General features: G+C 58.6%; 7 protein-coding genes across 7 annotated transcripts; 5 read left to right on the top strand and 2 right to left on the bottom strand.

Annotated features, from left to right (window-relative positions):
* Nucleotides 1–436: 436 nt before the first annotated feature.
* Nucleotides 437–1,874, bottom strand: K437DRAFT_254569 (TBPIP-domain-containing protein). The gene is made up of 6 exons (XM_013389574.1): nt 1,536–1,874; nt 1,423–1,451; nt 1,167–1,349; nt 965–1,072; nt 859–890; nt 437–648 (listed from the first exon to the last, which is right to left on the bottom strand). The coding sequence occupies exons 1-6, from the start codon at nt 1,702–1,704 to the stop codon at nt 522–524; spliced, it is 648 nt and encodes a 215-aa protein (XP_013245028.1). The 5' UTR covers nt 1,705–1,874; the 3' UTR covers nt 437–521.
* A 222-nt stretch (nt 1,875–2,096) lies between these two features.
* Nucleotides 2,097–4,058, bottom strand: K437DRAFT_232817 (uncharacterized protein). The gene is made up of 4 exons (XM_013389573.1): nt 3,618–4,058; nt 2,600–3,559; nt 2,297–2,530; nt 2,097–2,217 (listed from the first exon to the last, which is right to left on the bottom strand). Exons 1-4 carry the CDS (start codon nt 3,954–3,956, stop codon nt 2,146–2,148), a joined length of 1,605 nt encoding a protein of 534 aa, XP_013245027.1. The 5' UTR covers nt 3,957–4,058; the 3' UTR covers nt 2,097–2,145.
* Nucleotides 4,059–4,374: 316 nt separating this feature from the next.
* K437DRAFT_254567 (uncharacterized protein) lies at nt 4,375–5,008 on the top strand. Its single transcript, XM_013389572.1, has 3 exons — nt 4,375–4,530; nt 4,653–4,705; nt 4,833–5,008. Exons 1-3 carry the CDS (start codon nt 4,470–4,472, stop codon nt 4,881–4,883), a joined length of 165 nt encoding a protein of 54 aa, XP_013245026.1. The 5' UTR covers nt 4,375–4,469; the 3' UTR covers nt 4,884–5,008.
* A 662-nt stretch (nt 5,009–5,670) lies between these two features.
* On the top strand, nt 5,671–6,547 carry K437DRAFT_34335 (uncharacterized protein). Its single transcript, XM_013389520.1, has one exon. The coding sequence runs from the start codon at nt 5,784–5,786 to the stop codon at nt 6,408–6,410; it is 627 nt and encodes a 208-aa protein (XP_013244974.1). The 5' UTR covers nt 5,671–5,783; the 3' UTR covers nt 6,411–6,547.
* Nucleotides 6,413–9,907, top strand: K437DRAFT_232815 (kinase-like protein; the record flags this gene model as incomplete). Its single annotated transcript, XM_013389571.1, has 4 exons — nt 6,413–8,096; nt 8,189–8,886; nt 8,958–9,660; nt 9,757–9,907. Coding segments are annotated over exons 1-4 (2,964 nt in total), but the record flags the coding sequence as incomplete, so codon positions are not given.
* A 3,403-nt stretch (nt 9,908–13,310) lies between these two features.
* On the top strand, nt 13,311–16,002 carry K437DRAFT_254564 (peroxisomal acyl-CoA-dehydrogenase). Its single transcript, XM_013389570.1, has 7 exons — nt 13,311–13,901; nt 13,989–14,538; nt 14,606–14,716; nt 14,819–14,954; nt 15,028–15,104; nt 15,175–15,573; nt 15,668–16,002. The coding sequence occupies exons 1-7, from the start codon at nt 13,699–13,701 to the stop codon at nt 15,758–15,760; spliced, it is 1,569 nt and encodes a 522-aa protein (XP_013245024.1). The 5' UTR covers nt 13,311–13,698; the 3' UTR covers nt 15,761–16,002.
* Nucleotides 16,003–16,568: 566 nt separating this feature from the next.
* Nucleotides 16,569–17,851, top strand: K437DRAFT_254563 (GrpE-domain-containing protein). Its single transcript, XM_013389569.1, has 2 exons — nt 16,569–17,105; nt 17,189–17,851. The coding sequence occupies exons 1-2, from the start codon at nt 16,719–16,721 to the stop codon at nt 17,651–17,653; spliced, it is 852 nt and encodes a 283-aa protein (XP_013245023.1). The 5' UTR covers nt 16,569–16,718; the 3' UTR covers nt 17,654–17,851.
* Nucleotides 17,852–18,529: the final 678 nt, after the last annotated feature.

Raw genomic sequence — 18,529 nt, 5'->3', positions numbered from 1 at the left:
ACAATACCCCAAATTGCAGGTCCAGCCAGCCTACATGCACAATCCACATCCACCCTTTCGCGCAAAAACCAATCATTCATCGTTCATCGTTCATCAGCTAAACCGATCACAAGAAACGCCAAGCTTCCCGCATTTTCTCGTTTGTGGTTGGACAGTGGTTGGCTCCATGACGTCATGAGATTTCGAGCGGCGAGCCTTCACAGGTATTACCGCTGCCAGCACCAGCGGCAAGCGTCTCGCGTCACGCATCACATCTGAATAATTCTCTCATCAAGTACCAAAGGTCCCGGCTTGCTCCGGCAGAGCACAGACCAACATACGGCATAGACCGGAGTGGTGACATTTTTAGTTAGAGTATTCTTAGGCCCTTCGCCCCGTATGACTCGACATCATACGCGCGTGAATAGTCTCGGACGTTTCCACTCAGATGAAATGCATTTCACTTGACTTGCGAGGCTCGAACTTGATCCTATTGTTGCTTCGAAGTTAAAGATGGCTGTGCAAATATCATCATCAGACCTTTACCGGGGCTCATTTTGGACAAATTGCTCCTCCGCCTCAGTGTCCTCCTCTAGGGTGATGGAAAATTGGTCCATGATACTAGCGACTTCTTCTTTGCCGAGCGCATCAGACACCATAACGAGAAGACTTTGCGGTACAAATGACATAGCGGTCGCCGTACGAGAATTGGGGCCGGGAGGACGTTGAGGTTACCGGAGGTGCCGTTCGTCATTGGGCAAGAAATATAGACACGACATGACCAGAAGCTTTCATAGTCAGCTCTCCTTGCGACTTTTACAAAAGCTCCTACGCCTAAAGGCAAATAGGCACAGGGGTGCGGGCGCATCTTGTACCCACTCTTTCACCGCCTTGCGTCTGGAGATCCACGCCTGCAAAAACGTACAAGGCAAGCAAAAGTCACCGTGATTGCTCTGAACTGCTTGGAGAAAGGACTGTTACTTACTTTGCGCCAAAAGTCCAGGCTTTTATCGTACACGGCCACCTCCTCGTCGGTCATCGGCTTTGCACCTGAAGACTTGAGCTCGGCGAGCTGCTTCTCCAGCGCCGTGCACTTGATAAGCATGGATGGAAAGACCGCGGTTGCGACGACGACTTCAGTCAAAACTTCGCGCAAGCAGCCTCCAGACCAATGTGCACATCCTCACATGCGCTGTGGCCAGAGCAACCTGCTCTACAAGCTGCGTGTTCGACGGTGAAGCGGCGACAGTTTCCGCCTCAGCCTGCCTTGCTGCCAGCAGCTTCTTCGTCTCTATAAGCTCTTGCTTCTTGAGCGCAGTTTCCTGTCCCAATGCTGTCAGCCCGTCCTTGTCCAGGGTTTCCAATGAGTTCTGCAAGTGATGGCAGAATTAGGCCTCAGGGACTGGTAACCCTTTTGATAGCTGTGCGTGTAGAGCGCTTCACCTGTTTGACAAGAAACAACAAGCTTTTACCTGTGAAGCAGCAAGGCCAAGGATGCCTGATTCGTTCAGACATTGCCTGCGATCCGCGCAGACAAGGCTTACGGTGCCACGTACCATATTCCTTCTTTAGCAGCTTGCCGCTATCAGCTAGAGCCAGCAAGGCTTTCTGTGCAGCAGGCTTCGTCACAGCGCCTTTAAGGTTGAGGTGGACGTCGGTTAATGCAAAGGGACGGTTCTGCTGCCGCATGTACGTCAGGATCAGCTCCTCAGCTACCGATGTCATGTCATGCCATTATAGCCACAAGATCAGCATCCATGTTAGCTAATTGCTGGCTGTATGCGCCGTTCTCGACCCGTGCACAAGCGCACCTTGCTGGGCTTTGTCTTCTGCTGCTGCTTTTGGCATGCTGTGGAAGGTACGCTTTGTACCTTTCTCAAGACCACGGTGTCTTGGAAGCTGTGCCAGTTGTGATCGCAAAATGATACACGGGTTGCGATTGGTCAGATGCACCTTTTGTGTCGATGAGTGGGAGCGAGCTGGATCCCAACCGCATTGTCCCACGCTGTGAGCGCGTTTCTGCTTACTCAGCATGACCCGACTGTCCCATCCTCTCATTGTGCAACCATGTCTAGGTCACCTACTCGTGCATACCAGCCAGGCAGATTATACAGATTAGCCTTCTACCGTATGCTTGGACAATACTAGAAATACAAAGTCGTGCCATCACCTCTGCCCTTGCACAGGCGCTTGCAGCTCCTGTAGCCTTTCCGCCAGTCGTTGACTTTCGTTGACGATCTGTAAGATAGAGCACAGTCCGTCAGTCGGCGGGGCGACGCTATTCAAGCGCTTTGAATCTTTGCTCAAGGCTACTCACGACCGCCTCTTCTACCCAGCTGCCCTTGAACGTCTCTGCTCTGCGGATTTCCTCTGCGCCGATCCCTGTCGCGACGCCGTTCGCACCAAGCGCCGTGGTACCCATGATTGCGTCCAGGTCCCTGGCCTGACTGGCAAGCCACGTGCGTATGTGAGCATGCGGGTCGCGCGCGAAAGACGAGAGAAAGTCGCGCGTTGTCGCATGATTTCGCACTGCTTGCGCAGCTTGAGCGATCTGTGAGAAAGGCAACGCAAGGTGAGTCCCCAAGCACCAATGACGGATCAAAGCCCCGCTTCTACACACCCGATCGTCGAGCTCCGCGATCTGCCGTGAAGGTTCCGAATTATTGTCGAGTTTTGTGAGAATCTCGTGCTGCTTTTGCTTGACCGCCGTGTCGTCCATGTCGATCTCGACGTCGTACGCGGTCGGGTTCTTGTGCTCCGCCTTGTCGGTGCGGATCCAATACTCGAGCACGATCGGCTGTGGCGGCTGCAAAAAGCGATTCAGGATTTCTGGCACGTGGTGGAAATTGACCGAGGGCGTCTTGAACAGCGCCTGCAGCGCAGCATCGCACTTGACGACACGCCGGTCCTGCTCGTCCAGCAGGCGCCGGTCCTTGATATACGCCCACAGGGCAGTGATGACACCCGCGCGCGTCTCCTCTTGGATGTCGAGAAGACTGGCGAGCTCTGGTGCCAAGGCAAAACGCTCCGGGTTGTGGGTCAAGTACAGCGCGATCTTCACTTTGACAGGTTCACTGCCTTTGCGCTTGACCTCAAAGCCATCGACTGCTACATCCGCACTAGCAGTCAGTGGATTCTCGGATGCCGGGCCAGACGCCATGCCACCTGGCTGGTTGTGCGGAGCAGCTGTCGGCGTTGGTCGGTTCCACTCGACAATGTTGCTGCTGTCCGGATAAAGCGCTGCATCGCGCTGGATCTCGATGATGCATGTCTTAACGAGGTTGCTGAATTTGTACGCGCCGATCCGTAAGGCATTCGCGCGGGCTGTCTCGGCCAAACTGGAGCGTGAACGGAAGCTTGGCTCGAGCAATCTGCCTTCGACGCGTAGTGTCCAACTTGGGGCATCAGCGTCGGAGCTGCTCGCTGCTGCCTTCTCCGCATCTGCCGCCTCCTTCTTCTTCTTCTCCTCTTCTGTCTTGTCACCATCTACTTCCGCTCCCACTGGCTGTGCCGCTTCGGCCTTTTGCCAGGGTTGATTTGCCGAAGTGTTGCTCAGGAAGATGCGCAGGGTTCGTTTGATCTGACGAGCGAAAGTCAGAACACGAGCAGGTACTCGACAGGAGTGATCTGCTACTCACCTTTGGGGTCCTGTTCAGTCCATCTGTCAGTTCGGCGCGCTTCCTGGCGATTGTCCAGTCGAGCTTCTTCTCCATGCGCCGTAGGTCGTTGTACAACGCGCTCTCTGGCACGTATGTCTTGACTTTCGGAGGCAGCGCGCGGTCCGTCGGTCGACCGCGCTTGGCAACGCGCAGCCCTTCGCCAATGACCGAATCTAGGGCATTGCGCTTGCGCATCTGCATCGCGGCCGCTTGCTGTGCTTGGGCGGCAGCCTGTGCCTGCGCCTGCGCCGCCGCATGCGCCTGCGCCTGCGCCTGCGCTTGCGCCTGGGCTTGCACACGGGGATCCATCCGCTGCATCTCGGTGGATTTTCTGGCTGATCAGAGAAGCACGCGTCTGCGAGGGTGCTTCACGTCTCCCCAGGTGTAGTATTCTTACGCGTCGGCGCCTACTAGCTTGGCATCTCGCGATGATGGAACACTTCAATGTAAAATAGGGACTGAGAACGAGCGAGACAAGATGCTCTTGATTCTGCGTGGTGATCAAACGCACAGCAGACTGGGCTTGGAGGAGTGTGAAGTTAGGGTTGCCTGATTCGTTCTCTCAGGGCTTTGACTTCCGTATGCACCTCGCCCTACTATGACTCTCCCATAGCTCCCACACGACATCCTCGATACAGTGGCCACTTTGCGGGCTGTTTCTGGATCGACGTCCTCCAATGAACCATCCTTCAGTCTGTGAGCCCATCACATTCATATATAACGGAGGCTGTCAGACACGGGGTCTAGTGTGGGTGGCAAGCTCTAATCATTAAAACATCACGCCTTAAACAATTGCTTTGCCCACATTACCAGTTTTGAGATTACACCAATATGGCCGCCGTTCATATGCGCGAGAAGAATACCCTCGTCAACGAGTGCTTTGCCGTCAAATGTGAGTGGGTAATACTAAAACTTTAAGAACGATCTAGACGACTGCGTCGGGGCCGCCCAGCGCACACGCCTGATTTGAAAGAACGTCACACGCTTAAACATGGTACTCGACTGTTTGAACAGGTGATAAGTGCGGACTGACGACTTGGAAAGGGTGCGGCAAGCACGTCGACCAGGTGAGTGACACTTGCTCTCTTCTCTTTTCCGGTCGCCATGAACATCAACAGCTGATGACTGCATCACATGTCACCCACTCTGCTGTCGCGCTCCATGCCCGGTCTGATATCGGACTTATCGCTACAGGTCATGTCCTCGGTCCCCGAAGATCAGCAGTGCAAGTGCCCGCGCTCATGAGTGCTGCCAGGTCTCAACCTCGGAGCGAGCATGCATAGCTCTCAGGGCCTGCATTCAATTTCGTTGCGACTGGGAGCGAGCTGCAAAGCAGGGTCCAGCATACCGGAGCACCGTACATGTACTTTAATAGTTGAATTGGGAACGAACTGTCCAATTCTACAGACAGCTATGGATGTCGTTGTGACGTTTGCAAGGTGCAATGCCGCGCCGATGAAAGGATCGCCGCACTATTTGACGATGATACACGTTTGTCTACAAGCGGAGGAAGAAGCGTATGGTTTGTCTCCTTTCTTATGGGCCATGTACAACGCCAGGTGAGGCCTGGCTGCCAAGCAAGCGAGTTGTCTTCGATATGCATTGCGTATCCTCGGAGACATGCGAAGGAAAGAGACAAGGCTTGACCTCCTCGGGGTTCGCACGGGATTGCTCATCGAGACTGCTGTGTGAAAAGCTACTGGTGGGTTGTCGTTGTTGTTGTTGCCGGCTGTTGAAACCAATGCGTGCGAGCTGCCATGACGCGTATTTCGTTTGCCTTGCACGGTGCACCCTGTGCACGGTTGCATTCTACCAGCTTCTTTTATCGTCAGCGGGTCAATTTCCAACAGTGCCCCTCCGGGGAGGACGAGGACAGCATCGGCATTGATTGGACTAGAACCTCGATCCAGCTCGTACATACCCTACCACAAGATTGGATACCCGCAGACGACAGAGAACGATGACTGGCAAAGCCTCGATATAGTAATCGGTCGCGGGGACACGAGCGCGCAGCACTTGCCACTCACTTGACATCCGTCTTGCCATTTTGGTGGGCCCTCTTGTCTGGAGACTGGAGAAGCTTTCTGGCTAAGCGCGAAGATATTGGTGACCCATCCAATTGCTTGCTGGCTGGCCCTCGCTATCATGTCCTTCACCCCTGACTGCAACGAGGTGAGGCGATGTGCATGCGACGCATCAGCACTACCCGGGACGGACCTAGAACCGACAGCAGTAGGCCAGTGTATCTGTCGCGGTCCGAGCTCCCAAGCGCGTCATCACTTTTGCTCAACTTTCCAGCAGTCTGGTTGGCGAGGCGGGGCGCCGTTCTTCTCTCTGCATATCTCTCGCTGCGCCCACCTCCCGAGGCAGCAGCAGGTTCTTTTTTCTTTCTGTCCGCACACGGCACTGCGCCCGTGTCGCCGGCTTGTCAGTTCTCCATCAGATTCGCTCACTGCTCCCGCCGCCACCACACGCAGCGCACAACATCCTCACATCATCGTACCCAACCCAACCCCATCGTCCATTGCTACAATGAAAGGACGGGCTGCCCAAGATGGATGGCATTCTGGGTGCTTAGCCACGCTGCTGCGTCCCACCCCACTGCTGGAATTGATCGTTGCATCCAGTCTCTTGGACGGCGCAGCAGCCTGGCTACTACAGGACACTCTGGCTATAGGTAGCCTCGAAGAAAGGGAGATACATACCTGTATATATACAACACACACGTACATAACATACACATGGGAAAGCGCGTCGCAGCGGCGGACCTGATCAGCGAACGAGTGTCTCCGGCCTTCCTTGCCTTTTGCTGCTGTCACAGTCAGCAGGAGGAAAGCGAAGGTGGAACACATACACATGACCATACACATACACGTATACATACACATACACATGCATACACATAGACACATACACATCACTCAGCATTCGTCGTTGATTCTCCCGCAGTTCTGACGGTATCGGTACGGCGAGTCTTCACGGGCAGAGGCCTGAGGGCCAAACTCTTCAAACACGGGCCTGCAGCCACAGGCCCAGACGAGAAGCGATGGAGGCCCAAGCAACGACAGCAACAGCGAATGTTCACCTACAAGCTCCACGGCAGGTGCCGAGCCAACAGCAACCGCAACAGCACAGGTCGAGCACTTCGCCGCCTCCATCTGCAGCGAACGCCGCAGCGCTCTCGTCCGGCACCGCAGCCACATCGAAATCCGCCTCGACACGCAGCAATAGCATCGCCTCATCGACGGGATGGACGCATAACAGCCTCAGCCCTTCGGGCCGCGGCGGACACGACAGTCACGGCCATACGCTCAGTCCGTCCAGCAGTCATTCTGGCGTAGCCGCCGCGTTCGCGGAGAGTTGCAGCAGCATACAGGCAGGCGGCAGCGGTGGCAGCAGTTGCTGCACGGCAGGCGGCGCCGTCACGAGGAGCATGGACGGAATGACGCCCTCGGCGGCAGGCGTGCGATCGACGGCCAACGCTCAGACGGATCAGCTGAGCTTCAAGGAGGCCAACGCCAGTCTCGCTAACGTGCTGAGCCTTGCAGATAACCTGTCTGCCGATCCGGGCAGTCTGTCCCACACTGATCCGTCCTCGGATCTGCTCGTCAAGGCCTTGTCAGACGAGGCCAGTCGGCGTGGAGCAGATGGAGAGCAGGGACACGGGAATTGGCGAGAGCGAGAACAGGAAGAAGACCAGCAGCAGCCATCACGAAGCAGCTTGCATCAGCATCAGCACCATCTCCCTATAGCAATGAGTCAGGCTGTCAAGCTGTCGCCCAAGGCATCTTTGAAAGCCGAGGCTGCGCCCGCAGCGCTGGCAGACACGGCATCCGAAGCGCCCGAACCGTCGTGGAGCCGCCCGAGTAGTGGGCCCGCGAGTGCATACACCAGCCCAGCCGCCAAAAACTTGCCGCTGCACTCTCACCCAGAGGGACTGCAGGTGCATGGACACGCAGGCCTATCGCCCCCTTCGGGTTTATCGACGACAAGGCTGTCCGCCAAGGGCTACCTGATGGACACCGCGACCGCTGCAAGCGGCTCACCGCACGCGTACCATCGCGCCATGACGCAGCAGGCTACCGTCGCGCTGGGCCACAGCTGCGACGTTGCAGTGTCCTCCTCCCCCCCAGCTGGGCCCGCCGCGCCCTCCATCGGCCTGCTCGGCTTTCCGAGCGCGTTGGGGCGCTTCGGCAGCGTGCCGCATTCTACCTCCGCCTCCGCTGCGAACTCGGCGTCCGCCTCAGCCTCAGGGACGCCCGATCGCAAGCTGACACCGAGCCAGTCCGGGCGTAGCACGCCCAGTCTCAGCGCGGCGAGCGTGTCGACGACTGCGCAGATGCAACAGCAACAACATCTCATCGCGTCGCCGCGCCCGCAGCTGGTGCTCGAGACGCATCACCTTCAACTGCAGACGCACAAGCCGAGCGGGCGCCGCATGATCAACCAGTACATCATGTGAGTGGCGTGCCTTCCAAACGTTGGGATTCGTTCCGGCAGAATCAATACTGATGCCGAAACGTATTGTCTCCTCCCCTTTGACTTGGTAGCGAGGACGAGCTAGGCCGCGGCGTACATGGCAAAGTACGAATGGCATGGGACACGGAGACGGGCGAACGCGTCGCGGTCAAAATCGTTGAGCGGCAATCACGCAAGCGACTCGGCGGCGGCGGGCAGGAGTGGTCTGCGCGCATCGCTGCCAAACAGCGTGCAGCGACAGCCGTGGCTACCACGACAGCGCCTGCGCAGATGCACAAAGACGACGCTACATCAGCAGCGTCATCGTCGGCGTCTCCGTCGTCTCCGCAGACTGGAAGCATGGGCGGCGCGCCGGGCGACAAGGGCAAGGCGAGGGACAATGAAGTAGACCCGATCCATGCGCACGTGCAGCGTCTGCGAGTAGGCGGCACCGATAGCGGCGAGCATGCCAGCGGCGGTGAAGACTCAGCCGACACGACCGTGCCGCGTCGGGCGCACTTTGCACTCAGCCCGCCCCGCTCGCCTGGCGCGGCGGCCGCGGCGCGCTTCGGGCCCTTGGAGCATGGCCTGCCGACACGCGAGGAGATGGCAGAGCATGAGGCGCTGCGTAAAGAAAAGGCGGAGCGCGAGAAGGCGCGCAAGGCGCTGCTGTGGACAACGGACAAGAAGGTCAAGCGCGAGATTGCCATCATGAAAAAATGCCAACATGAGAACATCGTTCGGCTTCGCGAGGTCATCGATGACCCGCAGAGCAAGAAGATCTTCATGGGTGAGTGCGCCTGCACATAGCGCCTTAAACAATGAATCTGCGAATACTGACGAACCCTGTTTTCGCGGCAGTGCTTGAATACATGGCGGGAGGCGAAGTGCAGTGGAAGGACGAGCAGGGTAGGCCGACACTTACTGTGGACGAAGCGCGGCGGACGTTCCGCGATGTCGTGCTCGGTCTGGAATACCTGCATTACCAAGGCATCATCCACCGCGACATCAAGCCAGCGAATCTGCTCTGGAACGAGGAAAAGCACGTCAAGATCTCCGATTTCGGCGTCTCGCACTACAGCTACGCCCTGCTCGTCGCCAGCGGCGGGCTACCGTCCAGCGGCTCGGGCGAGACCAATGACCCGAGCCTGACGGACGACAGGGAGCTCGCCAAGACGGCGGGCAGCCCAGCGTTCTTTGCGCCCGAGCTGTGCCTCGCGGGCGAAGCGCCGTTGACGTCCAGCTCGCTCAAGGAGCGCGGAGGCAACAGCACCAGCACCATCTCGCCCAGCCACGACCCTGTGCATTCGGGCTTCCCATTCAACAATGGCCCGTCGAGCGGCGGCGCCACCGCCGCCAGTGCACCCGCGCCGCGTGGGCCCAAGATCACCAAGGCGATCGACGTTTGGGCGCTCGGCGTGACGCTGTACTGCTTGCTCTTCGGCGAGCTGCCATTCACGGCACCGAGCGAGTTTGCGCTGTTCAACGTCATCCCCAATGATGACTATAAGCTGCCGGTGTACATGGGCGCGGACAATGTGCGCGTCGGGCCGCGCAAGCCGCGGTGGAAGGGCCTGCCAGAGTGGGAGGACGAGGAGATGGATGTCCATCCGCCCGATCCGAGTGATCCGGTACCGGATGTGAACGAGACGTTGCTCAGTGAGGATGCGCGGCAGCTGCGGGACCTGATAGACCGCCTGCTCGAGAAGGATCCAGAGCAGCGCATCAAGCTGGAGGCAGTCAAGAAGCATCCCTGGGTCACGCGCGGCTTGCACGACGCACCGGCGTGGCTGATCGCCACTGCGCCTGAACACCTCCCTTTTCTCGAAGTCACGCACGAGGAGGTCGAAGATGCGCTGACGGGCTTCTCCAAGATCAAGCAGCGCGTCAAACGATGGCAATCCAAGCTATTCGACACGTTTAGTGGCGGGCGCGCGAGTCGCTCCCGCTCACACTCGCAGACCAGCTCCTTGAAGCCGAGCACCGGCACGGCCAGCGACAAGCTCACACCTGGAAGCGACGACATGATGATGATGATGCAGCATCACCAGCAGCTGCTGCACCACACCGGCAGCGACAGTAGTACGATGCGCTCATCATCGGGCATCAAGAGTCCTCGTCTGCTTTGGTTTGGCAAGAAGACCAGCGGGTGCTCTGTCCCGACCACGCCCGGTGGCTGCATGCCGCCCAGCACGACACTCCATCGGTCGGCAGCGTTCAGCATGACACCGAGCTGGACGCACAGTGGAGAACGACATCCACACAACAAGGCTGTTCCGCATGCAGAGGTGGACGCGCTGCTTCAGCGTATTATCAGCAACTCCCCTGTCGTACCCTCGGCTCTTCCGACGGGCAAGCAGACCGATCCAGGCGAGGAAGATGCGCCGCCGCAGACACTGCACGAGTGCCGCGCATCGTGGCGCGAGGCGTCGTCGGTGACGCCTTTAACGCAGAAGCGCACTTCATCGCTCTCGGTACGTCCCAACAACCAACGCTCATCGTCCGAATCGGGAACTCTGCAGCACCGAGAGGGAAGCCTCAATAGCAGCGCGTGTGTGCCGCTGGAAAAGGGGCAGCGGCTCAGTCGGGCGGTGAGCATCACGAGCATTCGCGAGTCTGGCGAGATAGAGTCTGTGAGCGGTGCCACCGCCGTTGGCGGCCGACCTGGTTTGCAGGGGCGAAGGATCAGTCGTAGCAAGCTCGGCGAGCTATTTGGCTTTGGCAAGCATGAAAGCTGGAGTGGCAGCACCTCGCGTGGCGCGTCGCGACGCAGCACTATGGTCAATGCCATGGCGCCTCCGTCGGCATACCAGGTTCTCCCGAAGGATCCAGCCAATGCCAGGACCATCGCAGCCAGCCTCAACTTGCGGCTGGACGTCGTCGGCGCGGTGAGCTTGGCGGGGACGATGGAGCCGAACTACGTGCCAGCCAGCGCGCCTGTGTTCTCGTCGCCCTCGGAGCAGCAGGCGGGGCACACGCGCTCATCGATGGACGTTTTCCAGGGCCTACCGCCCTTCCCGCAGCCGTTCTCGAGCCAGCCGGGGACGCCGCTGCTGCCGGGCCACTCCACCGTGATGACTTCAGCGGCGGACGGCTACAACGGTATGGAGGACGATGACGTCAACGATGTCGACCTCGAACTCGAACTCGACCTCTCTGACGATGATCTCGGCGAGCAGCAGCATTGTGCTGGGCAGATCTTGCGCAATGACGGCAGCGGCTGGCGGATCGAGGGTGCCTCTCGCGACTCGCTTGGCTCGTTCTACTCTGATCGTCTCACGCCGTCTGTTGAGGGGGGTTACAATCTGTTCAAAGCTCCTTACACGGGTGACGTAGTCCCATCGTCGCCGCTCAGCGCTAGCGGCATTGACCGCTCGAACGTTACTCCGCGACAGGCGCAGGGCGGCTCGCAACAGCAGCAGCCGCAGCAGCAGCAACATCATGCGTTCGGTCAGCCGCGCGAGGCTATGCTCGCACTCGAGCGCGGCGATGCATCTGACAGCTACAGTAGCAGCAGCGGTGACTGCGGTGGAGCAGTCAGTGAGAGCGAAATGGGAGGGGAAGGGGAAAGGGAAGGGGAAGGGGAAATACACAAGGACGCCGCCGCGCGGAGCGAACACATGTCAGATGATCACGCGTCGCACCAAGCGCATACGGCTGGCCGGAGCGCCTCGCCTTCGCAGCAGCGGCGGTCTGCAGGCAGCCTAGCCTCCGGTGTCGTGACGAGTCCTTCGATGAGCATCGACTCGTCTGAGCGGTTTGCGGACGCAGACGAGAGCAGGGACAACGGCGGCGGCTGCTTCAGCTCAGTGGGAGCGGATAGAGGCGTTGCCGAGGAGCTCGTGCGCGCCGCCGCGGCTGCCGTTGCACAAGGACACGGTCCCAGAGCTCATCGTGGCCAGAGCGGGAAGGAGGGGAGGCAGGAAGATGAGGAGGAGGAGGAGGAGGATGACGATGGCTGCGTTAGCTTCCAAGCGGGACGCAGCTCGCGCTCGACGACGCTCAGTCGCCAGGTCACGCGCTCTGGCTGATGGGCTGGGCTTTGTCGTCCTTGCACAGCAGCTTTTCGAGGCGCATCCCCGGCCGTTCGCGGGCCGCTGCTCGTGTGCATGCGCCTCGTGCGTCTGCGACGCCGATGCTCCACACGTCACATCGGACACGTCAGCGCGTCCTCCCTGTACTTTTGCTGGAGGACGTTGTACATGGAGGCGGAGGATTCGGCTCCTTGGCCACGTATTGTGAGCAGTCTAGTCGCTCACACAAGTCTCGCAGCACGCTCTTCGTGGGTTCTGTTAGGATTCTTGCAACCGACTGTGGGCCCCCACACCGCCGGCACGCGCAGGCTTCCTCGGAGTGGGTCATCATACACGAATGCAAGTGATACGCCAATCAATCTCGGAACTCTCAGTGATCTGCCTGCCGGGGCGCATGCGTGGTATATGTAATCTGGACCATGCATGAATCGATAGCAAGGGCAGACAAGACAGCAGACGGCGCGTGTGTGATTGCTGCCATGATGTGATCGAGGTATCCCGAGCGCACACTGCTCGATGACCACGACGACTGAACGTGCGTGGGATGCCTGCCGTCTGCATACGTTCGTTTGTTCGCACACCCTCCTCCTCTGCTGAGGCGGTTTACATATGGACATGGTGCTCAGAGCGGAGCGCCGCCGATGTGGATCCCATGCAATACAATGCAATGCATGCCGGCTGGCAGTGGGGTTCTAAGGGGCTGGTGGAGTAGGCAGACTTGTCCAGTGCGGGCGGATGCCTTGTGTACGCACAATTGGTAACATGACGGGTGTATGTGCGCAATGTGAGAGGCCGAGGCCCCTTTCTATTCGACAGCTGGATGTCGCTTTCACACGCACCCTTGCGCTCTCGGCTTCTTGTCTTGTGCCCCCGCGCCTCGTGCCTGGAGAACACTGGCAGTCGGGCGCAGGGGCAGTGGCGGTGGCGGCCATTTGATTTGTCAGTCACACACGGGTGCTGTGCTCACTTGAAGATTGTAGCACTGGGCGAGGGTTTCCCCGCGCCCGGCGTTGCGTTCCGCATGTCGAGTCGACCAGCCCGGTGAAGTCTGGCAAGAGGCAGAAGGCGACTCTAGGCTTGCGCACCCCGGTTCAAGGGCCGTAGCAAGTCGCGGTGCTGCATTGCATGTTGCATAGCATACAGGACATAGCGTCGCATGTGATAGCATCATAGCGGGGCATGGATGGGCTTGGACGCATGCCCCGCCAGGGCCACGGTCGGGCACTTTGCGCCACGCAGCGCAGCGTCCAGTCAAGAAGCAGCTGGCGGACATTGTCTAGTAGGGAATGCAGCTGCAGCCTCCAGCCAGGTTCCGTCTCTCTGTCAGCAAACAGTAATAGCATCGCCTCAGTACATACCACCCTCCTCATCTCCTTTTCACCACCACCATCCGTCCCACGCTTTCGTTCAGACGCACATCTCTCGACATTGCTGCAAGGTGAGCGAGCGGAGCAAGGCAGCACCGCACATACAAAGCACGACTCCCATTCCTCAAATAGCACTCAGAGCCTCCGTCTCGCTTTCCGTGGGTCACACACACACACGCACACACATACATCCCCCCCACCATGTCGGCCCAAACGCAGGCCAAGAAGCAGCTCAAGGAGTACACACGCGATGAGGTCGCAAAGCACAACAAAAAGGGCGACTGCTGGATCATCATCGATGCCCAAGTCTACAACGTCAGCAAGTTTGTCGAGCTCCACCCCGGTGGAGAGAGCGTCTTTTACGATGAGGATGTCGCAGGTCAGGAGGCGACCGAGACGTTCTTGTAAGTGGCACCTGCCTTGTAGCTGCGTGCAATCCGGCCGACAGCTGATACGGTATACGCCACCTCCCCTTGCGCTCGCGCGTACAGCGGCTTGCACCGCCACGAGGTCCTGCTCAAACCGCAGTACCAGCGTCTGATCATCGGCAAGATCGCCGGCGAAGAGTCCAAGATCAAACCCCTGCCACTCGGGTCCATATCGCCCGTGCCGTATGGCGAGCCGACGTGGTTGCAGCCCAAGTTCTACACCCCGTACTACAACGACTCGCATCGCCGCCTGCAGCGCGAGGTCCGCGCGTACGTCGACACGCAGATCGTCGACATTGCGCAGGCGTGCGAGGCGAACGGCAAGCGCCCAGACCTTGCGCTGGTCAAAGACATGGGCGCCAAGGGCCTCAATGCGATGCGCATGGGTCCCGGCAAGCACCTGCACGGCCGCAAGCTCTTTGCCGACATTAAGCCCGAAGAGTTTGACTACTTCCACGAGCTCGTCATCACCCAGGAGCTCGTCCGCTGCGCTGCCCGCGGCTTTGGCGACGGCCTCAACGGAGGCATGGTCATCGGCTTGCCCCCCATCCTCAACTTTGGCTCTGACGAGCTCAAGGCTGAAATTGTCGAGCCTGTTCTTGCGGGCGACAAGGTGCGCGGCGCGGCCAACATTTTCCGATCCCGGACTGACGTGCTGCTTCTTCCCTTCCCCCTTGCAGTTCATCTGCCTCGCCGTCTCGGAGGCATTTGCCGGATCGGACGTCATGGGCACGCGTACCTTTGCCCAGAAGCAGGACGACGGCAGTTACATTGTCAACGGTACCAAAAAGGTCTGTCCGCTTGCGGCCCTCGTGTCATGCGCGTGGGTGCAAAGGAGCTGATGCGATTTTCCCTCTCCTCCTTCTCCATCCTACAAATCATCGGATTCGTAGTGGATCACCAACGGAATGTTCGCAGACTACTTTACAACGCTCGCCAAGACCGATGATGGATTCGCGGTCTTGTGCATCCCGAGGACCGAGGGCGTCGAGACGAAGCAGATCAAGACTTCGTACTCTACCACTGCCGGTGAGTTTCGCATCGTCCTGTCTTGCCTTATTTTTTGGCGGGCGAAGCTGATGCGCGCGAGGACGTTGGGCAGGTACTGCTTACATCACTTTCGACAACGTTCGCGTCCCGGCCAAGTACGTCGTCGGCGAAGATGGCCTCGGTATCCAGGTGAGCGCGGCGCGCCAGGCTGGCGTCCTGAAGACCTCTCTATCAGTACTGACTCACCTTGGCCTTGCAGATTGTGCTGTCCAACTTCAACCATGAGCGCTGGGTGATGTGTTGCTCAACGATCCGCTCGAGCCGCGCGGTATGCGAGCAGGTCATGCTGTGGATCAACCAGCGCAAAGCGTTCGGCAAGTCGCTCTCGTCTCAGGCCGTCGTGCGGCAGAAGCTGGGCGCGCTACTGAGCCAGGTTGAGGCCGCGCAGGCGTGGCTCGAGGTGGTCACGTACCAGATGTGCAAGATGAGCTACAAGGAGCAAAGCATCCACCTTGCCGGCCAGGTTGCCTTCCTCAAGGCCTGGAGCACGCGCGTCTCGCACGAAGTCGCCGACAGCTCGGTGCAGATATTTGGCGGCCGCGGTATTACCAAGAGCGGCATGGGCAAGTTCATCGAGGAGTTCAATCGCACGTACAAGGTCAGTCGCTGCTCCTTCTCGGCCCGGACTGCGCCGGCGTGCTCGCGCGGGTGAACGTGTGCTGACAGTGTTCCTTTTTGGCATATGTGTGCAGTTCGACGCCGTCCTCGGTGGCTCAGAGGAGGTCCTGTCCGACCTGGGCGTCCGACAGGCGCTGCGCTTCATGCCAGATAACTATAAGCTCTGAGGAGGTTGCTAAGGGCATGTAGTTTACCATACGTCCTCCGCCTCCGACTGGATCGCCTGCAGGCATCGTGGCACGCGTACACTCCCGCGTGCTGCATCTGTCCTTGCCTTGCCAAATGCAGCTGCCTGTGTGCGCTGTGGCTGTCCTGTTTTGTTGTACACGAAGGCCGGCGGGCTCAGCGGCTCCGCGCGGCAGTCTCTCACTTTTTCTCGTAGGTAACAATTGAACTACACGATATGCAACCCACGTATCCCGCGTCCCTTTTGGCTCTGCTGCTGCAGATGCTTGCAGACCGGGTCGCGCACTTCGCTTCTGCGCATGTAAGCAGTACGAGGCGGGCATGAGTCGTCGCTCGCTCGCACAGGCATCGAATTGATACATCGTGCAGCGAACTCCTCTCCTCCTTCGCCCGCCTGTCTTTGTGTCATGTGCTCGCCGAACGTGGACGCTGCTGCGGGCTGGTGTGGCCTTGGCGGTTGGCGCTCGTCCAAGTTGGATACTCAGCTCACGCTGCGCGATCTGCTTTCCTGTGCTCCGCCGTCTAATCGTGCTGTACACTTTGCGCTAATTGTTGTTGAGCACAGCAAAGCTGTGGGTGGAGAGGTGAGCTGTATGTATGGATAGTCGAGAGGGGAGGAGAAGTCGAGTCGAGCTTGGCGGTGTAAGAGAGAGGCATTGTGAGCGGAAGGCCGGAGCGGAAGAGAAGGGAATTGTCGGGATGGTCCGAAGCGAGAAGGTTGGTTAATGGTGGCCGATCGACCAATTTTTGCTTCGCGGAGCCAACAGCTTCATCTCGGCCATTGGTGCAAGATATCTTTGCATTGCAGTCGCCATCGTGTGACTATCGATTCCCTGCCCCCACTACGCCTCGATCACCACAATTCATCGACTTCTTGCTCGAAGCAAGCTACTCGGAGCTGTTCAAAAGGCCGAAGTTGAGGTTCCTACATTGTACAAGATGCATTCTGCCTCGCCACTGCGCCAGGCCCTGCGACAAGCAGCCGTCGCTCGAAGAGCGGCTTTGCAAGTGCCGGCCGGGCCCGCCACTGCACATGCGTCCGCCTCTTCATCATCGTACCTGCTCAGGAACCAAGCGCAGCGAGATCTGCTGGCACATGCTCCTGCACCGGGGCTACGGGCCTCATCATCACGGTGCTTCTCGCAATGCGCGCGCGCCGCCAACAAAGAGGCAGCCGAAGGGAGCAAGCAGAGCGAGAAGGCGAACGAGGCTGCGTGCGATGCCAAGAATGTGTCCGAGGGAACGGCGAGCGGCGAGGCGCATGCAGAGGTGGAGAAGCTCAAGACGGAACTGAAGGAGAAGGATGCGAGGATCAAGGAGCTTTCGGTGAGGCATGCGTCCATTTCGGGCTCAAAAGCTGGAGAAAGTCCGAGTTGCTGATGCTTTAGGTGCATATTTATCTCACGCAGGACGCAGTGCTTTACAGTAAGGCTGACCTTCAAAACCTGCAGCGACGCTCGGCGGAGGAGAAGGCAGCGGCGGGCGACTATGCCATCACACGATTAGCCAAGGACCTCACCTCTTCCATCGATATTTTGCATTTGGCGCTCAACTCGGTACCCGAAGGTCTGCGCTCGGTGCCAGCAGCCGGAAACAGCGAGTCGCCAGAGGACTCGCGCAAAGCCATCGCGGAGCTGTACAGCGGCGTGGACCTGACGCGCAAGTCGCTCCTGGAGATGCTCAAAATGCATGGCATCACCGCGTTCGACCCGACCGGCGAAAAGTTCAACCCACAGGAGCACGAGGCGATGTACCAGGCTCCGGTGCCAGGCAAAGAGCCGGGCACCGTGCTAGAGTGTAACAAGGTCGGGTTCAGGATCAAGAATCGCCTGCTTAGAGCTGCACAGGTCGGCGTTGTCCAGGACAGCGCATAGTTGGCTTTTCGAATGAAGCAAAGCGACAAGGACCGCATGGCTCTGGTTGCGGCCATATGCCATTGCTCGCGCATACTAGCTTCGTCACTATGCTGTGTACACGACATGCGGCGCAGACGGCGCGGCAAGCAGTTGCGCTACACAGGAAAAGATGTATAATAGAACATTACACAGAACACACCCCTCCAATTCAGTACTCAGTCTCGACATTACTTTTGGACGTTGGGCTTTGCACAAGACAATAGGCGCTAACGAGGCCAAGACATGCATTGTTTTCGAAATGGTTGGGCAGGACGTTGCAGCGGCTGCTAGAGCGAAGAAAGCGCCTGGTCTAGTGACCTAGACGAGTACGTCCAGGTTTTCAAAGAAATGACCAAACTGCAATGTCGAAGAAGTGGCGTTCCTCCTCCAATCACTCTGTGAGTAACAAGTTGGGTATCCTTACGAACGCACTTGGTGTCGTTCCCGTTCAGCGTCCAGCGCTGTACCATTTCCCTCGAAAGCGTCCACATCACCACATCACCGCCATTTCTGAACCCTTTCGTATGTTCCCGTTCTGTGAGGTGCCCAGTTGAATCAAACAAGCCCAGGGGCGGGGTATCGATGTCTGCAAGTCAGACGCCAGAGTCGATGGATTACGGGGCCATGGCCTTGACCACTGCACGGCCAGCCAACCGGGCAAAGTTGGTTGGAACCGCTGTGGCGTGCGCCTACGCGCATGTGCCTGTCCCCGCACTGGATGTCGGCCCATGAAGGTCCTTACAATGGGCAAACTATAATGGACACTGGACGCTACTAAGTGTTTGCTCAATTGCTGGGACACCATCTACAGTCTTCAGGGGGTTTGCTGCGGCCTGCGTCGTGCCGCATGCGGAG

This window comes from Tilletiaria anomala (assembly GCF_000711695.1).
Source record: "Tilletiaria anomala UBC 951 chromosome Unknown K437scaffold_13, whole genome shotgun sequence".
NCBI lineage: Eukaryota > Fungi > Basidiomycota > Exobasidiomycetes > Georgefischeriales > Tilletiariaceae > Tilletiaria > Tilletiaria anomala.
Note: the sequence above shows the minus strand (reverse complement) of the source record. Positions and strands in the feature narration are given on the sequence as shown.

Bases quoted from the DNA above. Each gene is read 5' to 3' on its own strand.
- K437DRAFT_254567 (XM_013389572.1), top strand. From the start codon at position 4,470: ATGGCCGCCGTTCATATGCGCGAGAAGAATACCCTCGTCAACGAGTGC. The intron at 4,531-4,652 runs GTGAGTGGGTAA...CTGTTTGAACAG, and splicing joins CGAGTGCTTTGCCGTCAAAT to GTGATAAGTGCGGACTGACG. The intron at 4,706-4,832 runs GTGAGTGACACT...TTATCGCTACAG, and splicing joins GCGGCAAGCACGTCGACCAG to GTCATGTCCTCGGTCCCCGA.
- K437DRAFT_254564 (XM_013389570.1), top strand. From the start codon at position 13,699: ATGTCGGCCCAAACGCAGGCCAAGAAGCAGCTCAAGGAGTACACACGC. The intron at 14,539-14,605 runs GTGCGCGGCGCG...TCCCCCTTGCAG, and splicing joins CTGTTCTTGCGGGCGACAAG to TTCATCTGCCTCGCCGTCTC. The intron at 15,105-15,174 runs GTGAGCGCGGCG...TTGGCCTTGCAG, and splicing joins AAGATGGCCTCGGTATCCAG to ATTGTGCTGTCCAACTTCAA.
- K437DRAFT_232817 (XM_013389573.1), bottom strand. From the start codon at position 3,956: ATGCAGCGGATGGATCCCCGTGTGCAAGCCCAGGCGCAAGCGCAGGCG. The intron at 2,531-2,599 runs GTGTGTAGAAGC...CCTTTCTCACAG, and splicing joins TCGCGGAGCTCGACGATCGG to ATCGCTCAAGCTGCGCAAGC. The intron at 2,218-2,296 runs GTGAGTAGCCTT...TCTATCTTACAG, and splicing joins GCTGGGTAGAAGAGGCGGTC to ATCGTCAACGAAAGTCAACG.
- K437DRAFT_254563 (XM_013389569.1), top strand. From the start codon at position 16,719: ATGCATTCTGCCTCGCCACTGCGCCAGGCCCTGCGACAAGCAGCCGTC. The intron at 17,106-17,188 runs GTGAGGCATGCG...TATCTCACGCAG, and splicing joins CGAGGATCAAGGAGCTTTCG to GACGCAGTGCTTTACAGTAA.
- K437DRAFT_34335 (XM_013389520.1), top strand. From the start codon at position 5,784: ATGTCCTTCACCCCTGACTGCAACGAGGTGAGGCGATGTGCATGCGAC.
- K437DRAFT_254569 (XM_013389574.1), bottom strand. From the start codon at position 1,704: ATGACATCGGTAGCTGAGGAGCTGATCCTGACGTACATGCGGCAGCAG. The intron at 1,452-1,535 runs GTACGTGGCACC...GCTGCTTCACAG, and splicing joins GCTGCTAAAGAAGGAATATG to GTAAAAGCTTGTTGTTTCTT. The intron at 1,073-1,166 runs GTGAGGATGTGC...ATGCTTATCAAG, and splicing joins TTGCTCTGGCCACAGCGCAT to TGCACGGCGCTGGAGAAGCA.